The sequence below is a fragment of the Culex pipiens genome, chromosome 2 (assembly GCF_016801865.2).
Source record: "Culex pipiens pallens isolate TS chromosome 2, TS_CPP_V2, whole genome shotgun sequence".
In the NCBI taxonomy this organism is placed as follows: Eukaryota; Metazoa; Arthropoda; class Insecta; order Diptera; family Culicidae; genus Culex; species Culex pipiens.
The window spans coordinates 106120797-106129372 of NC_068938.1; the positions used below are offsets into that span (position 1 = coordinate 106120797).

Genomic DNA, 8576 nt, shown 5'->3' on the forward strand with positions numbered 1-8576 from the left:
ATTTTTGTATTTTTGTATTTTTGTATTTTTGTATTTTTGTATTTTTGTATTTTTGTATTTTTGTATTTTTGTATTTTTGTATTTTTGTATTTTTGTATTTTTGTATTTTTGTATTTTTGTATTTTTGTATTTTTGTATTTTTGTATTTTTGTATTTTTGTATTTTTGTATTTTTGTATTTTTGTATTTTTGTATTTTTGTATTTTTGTATTTTTGTATTTTTGTATTTTTGTATTTTTGTATTTTTGTATTTTTGTATTATTGTATTTTTGTATTTTTGTATTTTTGTATTTTTGTATTTTTGTATTTTTGTATTTTTGTATTTTTGTATTTTTGTATTTTTGTATTTTTGTATTTTTGTATTTTTGTATTTTTGTATTTTTGTATTTTTGTGTCCCCAAGTGGCCACCGGTAACCGGTGACCTGTTCCGGAGTGGCCAGGTTAGTCCAGGTGACGTTGGCATCACTTAAAATGGTCACAGTTTTTAATTTGATGAATTTTGATACGTCACATGACTCGGTTCTTTGCAAATTCTGAAGTGTCCCCAAGTGGCCACCGGTAACCGGTGTCCCGTTCCGGAGTGGCCAGGTTGGGCCAGAGGACATTGGTATCACTTAAAATGGTCACAGTTTTTAATTTGATGAATTTCGATACGTCACATGACCCGGTTCCTTGCAAATTCCGAAGTGTCCCTAAGTGGCCACCGATAACCGGTGTCCCGTTCCGGCGTGGCCAGGTTGGCCCAGGTGACGTTGGCCTCACTTAAAAAGGTCACAGTTTTTAATTTGATGAATTTTGATACGTCACATGACCTGGTTCCTTGAAAATTCCGAAGTGTCCCCAAGTGGCCACCGGTAACCGGTGTCCCGTTCCGGAGTGGCCAGGTTGGGCCAGAGGACATTGGTATCACTTAAAACGGTCACAGTTTTTAATTTGATGAATTTTGATACGTCACATGACCTGGTTCCTTGAAAATTCCGAAGTTTCCCCAAGTGGCCACCGGTAACCGGTGACCCGTTCCGGAGTGGCCAGGTTGGGCCAGAGGACATTGGTTTCACTTGAACCGGTCACAGTTTTTAATTTGATTAATTTTGATACGTCACATGACCTGGTTCCTTGAAAATTCCGAAGTTTCCCCAAGTGGCCACCGGTAACCGGTGTCCCGTTCCGGAGTGGCCAGGTTGGGCCAGAGGACATTGGTTTCACTTAAAATGGTCACAGTTTTTAATTTGATGAATTTTGATACGTCACATGACCCGGTTCCTTGCAAATTCCGAAGTGTCCCCAAGTGGCCACCGGTAACCGGTGACCCGTTCCGGAGTGGCCAGGTTGGGCCAGAGGACATTGGTATCACTTAAAACGGTCACAGTTTTTAATTTGATGAATTTTGATACGTCACATGACCCGGTTCCTTGAAAATTCCGAAGTGTCCCCAAGTAGCCACCGGTAACCCGTGTCCCGTTCCGGAGTGGCCAGGTTGGTCCAGGGTCCGTTGGCTGCCCTCGAATTGGGCAGGTTCCCGGTATTTATCATTTGCGGCCAAAAATTCCAAAATCGGTTAAATTATCCAATTTTGCCATCCGAATAACTGACTGAAGAAAACTACATCCGTACACGAGCCAAAATTAAATAGTTCGTCACGTAATCAGTGAATGATACCCTAGAACTGTCACTTTCCCGTTCAATAATTTCTGAACGTTCTTCGTCTCTGTTTCAAAGCTGTGGCTACGCCCACAATTTCATGGTTTTTGTTCGCATGAGCGTGAACAAATGTATGATTTGTTTCCTAATACCATGAACGAAGTTTATGATTACGGGAACTAGAAAAACGTAACCAGACCAGGCGTTACGGTTTTTCGTGAACAAACGTTCATGAAAATCGATTGCAAACATGCATTTGTTCACGGTGCAAAATCTTATCATAAAATTTGCTTTGTTTCCATTTTCATGGTACGTTGTTCACGTTTACGCGAACGGACTTTTTTGCGTGAATGTAAGATTTGACAAGATTGCCTACCGTTCGGATCGGCTAGGAGGGGCGTAGTTTCAAAATTGATTATATTGTAGGTGTTGAATAAACCATGTAACTAGTTATGTCTCAAATCATAATATACATAAAAGTACAAAATTAGACTACATCCTCAAAGTTCACATCGCATTTACCTCTAATGCTACAATTTTTTTTTCGAAGATTTTTATTTTTCTTACAGTTTTAATGATTTCATTTTATCTCTCTTTTCCGAAGCTTGCAGGAAACGATCCGGGATGGTCTGAAAGCTGCAATTTGCCCAACTAGCAACACTGCAAAGTGCCCAAAGACTCAACTAGCTCTCCATTTATCGCAATTGTTTCACACACCTCTTCTTTCAAAATCTCCTAGATTGTTTTTTCAAAATGATTTAAATTCCCACAAAAAATTATAAATTTTCAAAGCTGGAGATACAGTTACACTTCAGAACAAGGAAAAATTAACAATCATCGAAATATTTTGATAATAATTATGGTTTATTTGTGTTTCTAACATGATTGACGCAGTAATCTAAAAGTGTAATTTATTATAAGCCAACGCTGTCCATTGTGTAAAAAAACGTTATAAATACCTGTATTTTTTATTATATATATTAGGCTGGCAAGAAAAAATTAAAATTTTGGGAAATCTCAAGAGATACCCCTTGGTTCAAATGTTTAGGCAATAATCAGTAACTGTGCCTATTTTGAGCCAAATCGGTTAAGATTTAAGAGTCGCTTTTTGTCGTTGAAGTTTATATGGGGAAAATCGCAAAATGTATGCAGAAAACATCATTCCAGTATTTTTCTGCCAGGTGGCGCGGATCTCGTCCAAAATTGTCCAAGTGTGAGATCCTGTAGGAAATTCAATACCCCGCAACTTTGTCGAAGGGTCCAAAACGATCCGAGTTGATCCTGATGAATTGGGTCCTAAAATGAAGTTTAAATTTGTGATATCATTGCTCATAAGAACGATAATGCTTATTTTTCTGAGTACAATGACCCTTTGAACGAACGCAAAGGATTTAAAATGGATTTTTAATTCAATTTAAAAAAAAATAACTTCACGGTCCTTCTTGACAGAAAAGGTCCTACTTGACAGCTCGTTCCAAGGGGACCATAGTTGATCCATCGAAAAAATGTTGTCTTGTCAATAATTTTTTTTGCATTAAAATGAAAAAAAAAGTGGTCACAAATTGTTTTTTATCGTGTTTTTTTAGCGTTGTACATAAAAATGTACATAGGGCTTTTAGTACCCAATTATTAGCAATGCGATGAAAAGAAATCGGCTTATATACTTGAAGGTATATACTGGGTATATAAGAAGTACATAAGAAATGGTTTATTTGTGTTTCTAAGTGAATTGAATTCCTACAAGAATCTTACACTTGGACAATTTTGGGCAAGACCCGCGCCACCTGGCAGAAAAATACTGAAACGATGTTTTTCTGCATACATTTTTGCGTTTTCCCCATATAAACAACAACGATAAAAAGCGACCCATAAACCTTAATACTTATTTTTGCCTAAGGAATCGAGTCAGAGAGTATCCCTGATGTCGATTTTTTTTATTGTTTTCCAGTAGAGAGCATTTAAAAGCAACCGAACCCTAAGATGACAGTTTTCGTGAGTTGCGCGTATTCACCGACAGATGGCGTCGGAGTCCGTCCATCAAATACGCAACTCAAAATTTGCATAGGAAGCTTTTTTTCGTAACGGCTTTTGCGGCACGCTCACTTTAACTGTTCTAGACTAATATTTGAACGTGGCGTATCTCTAAACAAGTTTTTCAAGAAAATTATTCCAGAATGCTTATTTTGTCAATTTAAACCAAAACAAAGTAAAAACTATATTTATTTAAACTATTCGCCATTTTCAAAAGTTTGGCTAGATAATATCGAAGGCCGCCATCTTAGGCCCACTGGGCCCACAAAACGGGGTACGCTCAGTTTTTATGGGAGCTGTCAACATGCTCCCGGGCTGTTCAAAAGACGTGCAGATGACAATTCAATGCATTTTTTAAGTTTTATAATTCGTAAATTTATCGAAAACTGATCGACTAGCGCTTAGGACCTTTTTAAAACTTACCCTAGATTTTTTAAAATAAATTCATACGACCTTATCAAAACCACTCTTGAGAAAGTTTGACAGCGCCTGTCGCGGTGACAGCTGACGATTGAATGAACTAGGCCCTTTTGGTTTTTCAATCTTTTCCAGTTCAATTCCAGCAGGGTAGCCAAATTGCATTTTTGTAGCAAACATTAATTAAAAGGTGCAGTTAAATTGGTGAAAATGAGGTTGCGAGAAAAATATATCAACATCAGTTTAGATTTTAGGCCAGATTGCAATCGGTTTTAAAAATCATACCTATCTTTATCATTAATTTGGCTTTTTATCATTAAAAAATCATATTTTCATTGTTTCTGTTTATCATTTGCTTTTTAAAGCTTATTTTTATTTGAAATAATTACAGTCGGAAAAACTAATCCAAATTATTAAGTAAGAACTTGGCATTAAATTTCAATTAAGTATCGAAATAAATTCATAAACAAAACTGGCAACACCTTGTTATACATGTATTGGTGATACCTTGTACTGAAGGAAAAGTAGCTCCAAAAACTGATCCAACGCGGCTGATTTCAAAATATTTTTTCAATTGAGTTTTTTAAACTATAGATCAGTAATTTCAACGGTTTAGTGACTAAAAACATATAAGTATTAAATAAATTTCACTTACATTACTCGGAAACCGGCTGAAAATAGCTTGATGCTAGTGAAAAACAGAATTTTGTACAAGGTGTCTCGAGCCAAAAGTGATAAGCAACGAGGCCGAAATTTTTGGACCTAATCGATGTGCTAGGAAAATTACAGGAAATGCGAGTGGCATTGGAAAAAGTGGCTGAAAAAGCGAAAATAATCAAAAATGTTAACATTTTTGGAAGAGGTAAGCTACAAAACGATCCTGCTTACACTTTCTGTTGGTTGGATTCAGTAAATTCGTACTTTAAAAGTCTGAACTACCTCGATTAATAAAAATAGGTCCAAAATAGGTACTAGGTCCAAAATAGGGTCAAATACCCTACTTCTCAATGAAACTAAATTCTGTTAAAAGGGTTGTGCAAGGGACATATTAAGATGACTTTGCTGAAAAAACCTCGTTCCTAGAACAAATCTTGTCATTATAGTAGCTGTCTAAAATTAAGGTACGTTTTTGGCCAAAAATTACCTCTCGAAAAATCAACTTTTTAAAATTTTTGTTGGAATTGATCAAAAAGAACCCAAATGTTTGAAAATCTCTACTTCAAACATTTTAGCATGTCAATACGATTCCCTCGAACAAGAAACACTGTAGGATGACTTGTTTTTACCATATCTTTGCATTTGAGCATCATTTTAGTTCTAAGGGGTGAGATTGGGTCAATTTTCAAACTATTGGCATTTAAGGTAGTGTTCATCAAAATCCACCATATTTTGGGAAAATGTTAGTAAACTATCTAAGAACAAATCTGCGATAAAAGATTTTTGATGTGATTAAAATTGTTTTGGTCATTAAGAAAATTACGAGAGGTGTATCGTTTTTTGACCCATAGTCACCCCCACTGACGGTAGGTGAACTATTTATTAGCTGCTGCTTCTGCCCTATGGCATAGGGCAGGGCACACTTCTGCGCCTGGCTGGGGTGAAACCACATAACTCACGTGTGTATCGGCACAGAGTGTGGCTCGGGCGCAGATTCGACTGGTTCCGATTCCGGCATTGTTCGGCGCTAATGGACCGGAAAAAGGGCCGCTTAGAATGTTGAACTTCAGCAGCAGCAGCAGAAGCAGCATTGCAGGCAGTGCATTAGGAAGTCAGTGCGGGTTCAATTATGTTTGGAACTGGGTCACTGGGGAACGCTCTAAACGCTGCAATAATGGGTGGAATATGGTAAATGAGGTAATTTTAATTGAGGTTTGTTAAAGGAGTACTCTGTGGTATTCAAATTTGGGGCTGCTGAAATCTAGGTGCAATCTTGTTAAAATTTACATAATTTACCAATTTCAATGTTACGCACGGTTTGTTTCATTTATTACTTCTTCACTTCTTTACTTCTAATATTTAGACAAAGTTATAGCCTCAAATTGCTCGTTCTTCAACTTTTTCAAAGCACTGATCAAAACACGTGTGCAATGTTTCAACAAACCACTGCCACCGAGGGGTACTTAAATGACCTTCAAAAGGTCCATCAATTACGGTGTTTTGGGCACAATAAATCTCAAAGTTTTTCTTCCCATGCTAAGTTGTCCTCCAGGGCTCTTCACGCTGACTGCCGAATCGATGTCCTCCCCTGCACATGATATAAACTAAAAAGTGTACCTTCGTTGTTGAAAATCTGGTATGTTATTTTTTGTCGAAACTCATGAAAACTGTACTCTGTGCGCTACAAGGGAATAAAAACTTCCTTCTGCAGGTGGTGTTTGGACAACAACAACAACAACATCCCCATCCTCTCCGGGAGTACTATGTTTGCCAGAGAAGGTAAACAAAGCGCCAAAAACAGAGACAAACATTCCCACGAACACCTTCATCATCTTCCTGACAAGCGTATGCAGATTTTCGTGGAGTGATTTGGGAAAATTTAGTTTGGACTCTCGAAAATCTCTCCGAGTTGCACCAATGAATGTACTCAACAGTTCTGACAGGTAGTCTTGCGCTAAAGTATAGCTTCTAATACCTTCATGTCTCTCGATGACACATATAAACAGATGAGATTTTTTTTTTTGAGAAATCAAGGAAACTGTGTATTTTTGTATTTTTGTACTTTTGTATTTTTGTATTTTTGTATTTTTGTATTTTTGTATTTTTGTATTTTTGTATTTTTGTATTTTTGTATTTTTGTATTTTTGTATTTTTGTATTTTTGTATTTTTGTATTTTTGTATTTTTGTATTTTTGTATTTTTGTATTTTTGTATTTTTGTATTTTTGTATTTTTGTATTTTTGTATTTTTGTATTTTTGTATTTTTGTATTTTTGTATTTTTGTATTTTTGTATTTTTGTATTTTTGTATTTTTGTATTTTTGTATTTTTGTATTTTTGTATTTTTGTATTTTTGTATTTTTGTATTTTTGTATTTTTGTATTTTTGTATTTTTGTATTTTTGTATTTTTGTATTTTTGTATTTTTGTATTTTTGTATTTTTGTATTTTTGTATTTTTGTATTTTTGTATTTTTGTATTTTTGTATTTTTGTATTTTTGTATTTTTGTATTTTTGTATTTTTGTATTTTTGTATTTTTGTATTTTTGTATTTTTGTATTTTTGTATTTTTGTATTTTTGTATTTTTTGTATTTTTGTATTTTTGTATTTTTGTATTTTTGTATTTTTGTATTTTTGTATTTTTGTATTTTTGTATTTTTGTATTTTTGTATTTTTGTATTTTTGTATTTTTGTATTTTTGTATTTTTGTATTTTTGTATTTTTGTATTTTTGTATTTTTGTATTTTTGTATTTTTGTATTTTTGTATTTTTGTATTTTTGTATTTTTGTATTTTTGTATTTTTGTATTTTTGTATTTTTGTATTTTTGTATTTTTGTATTTTTATATTTTTGTATTTTTGTATTTTTGTATTTTTGTATTTTTGTATTTTTGTATTTTTGTATTTTTGTATTTTGTATTTTTGTATTTTTGTATTTTTGTATTTTTGTATTTTGGTATTTTTGTATTTTTGTATTTTTGTATTTTTGTATTTTTGTATTTTTGTATTTTGTATTTTTGTATTTTTGTATTTTTGTATTTTTGTATTTTGTATTTTTGTATTTTTGTATTTTTGTATTTTTGTATTTTTGTATTTTTGTATTTTTGTATTTTTGTATTTTTGTATTTTTGTATTTTTGTATTTTTGTATTTTTGTATTTTTGTATTTTTGTATTTTTGTATTTTTGTATTTTTGTATTTTTGTATTTTTGTATTTTTGTATTTTTGTATTTTTGTATTTTTGTATTTTTGTTTTTTTGTATTTTTGTATTTTTGTATTTTTGTATTTTTGTATTTTTGTATTTTTGTATTTTTGTATTTTTGTATTTTTGTATTTTTGTATTTTTGTATTTTTGTATTTTTGTATTTTTGTATTTTTGTATTTTTGCATTTTTGTATTTTTGTATTTTTGTATTTTTGTATTTTTGTATTTTTGTATTTTTGTATTTTTGTATTTTTGTATTTTTGTATTTTTGTATTTTTGTATTTTTGTATTTTTGTATTTTTGTATTTTTGTATTTTTGTATTTTTGTATTTTTGTATTTTTGTATTTTTGTATTTTTGAAGAATACCCATTTTAAGAAAGTGGTCAAATCCTGATTTTTTAAAACTTGGGTGGCCGGTCTACTATTCTGAGACCCACAGTGTGGCAGGTTGCATTCCGCAGTGTTCTCCAACGGTGGGATAAACCGGATGACTGGGTACCCCAACCATGGATAAACTGCCACAGCCAAACAACACTGAGCAGCGCTGGGATGCTGGTCTGGTGGAATTCGAGTGCTATCGTTTGGCTCATGTGAAAACAAAAATTTCTGTTACGCCACGTGATAAGA

The 8576-nt window shown here is 33.1% G+C and overlaps 1 protein-coding gene across 1 annotated transcript in view; it reads right to left on the bottom strand.

Moving 5' to 3' along the window:
* The window catches only part of LOC128092657 (mucin-2-like), a 13119-nt gene extending 7282 nt beyond the window's left edge, over positions 1-5837 (bottom strand). Inside the window, exon 1 of the mRNA XM_052706960.1 lies at positions 5706-5837. Coding sequence (XP_052562920.1) covers positions 5706-5837 — 132 coding nt within the window. The remainder of the gene's footprint in view (positions 1-5705) is intronic.
* Positions 5838-8576: the final 2739 nt, after the last annotated feature.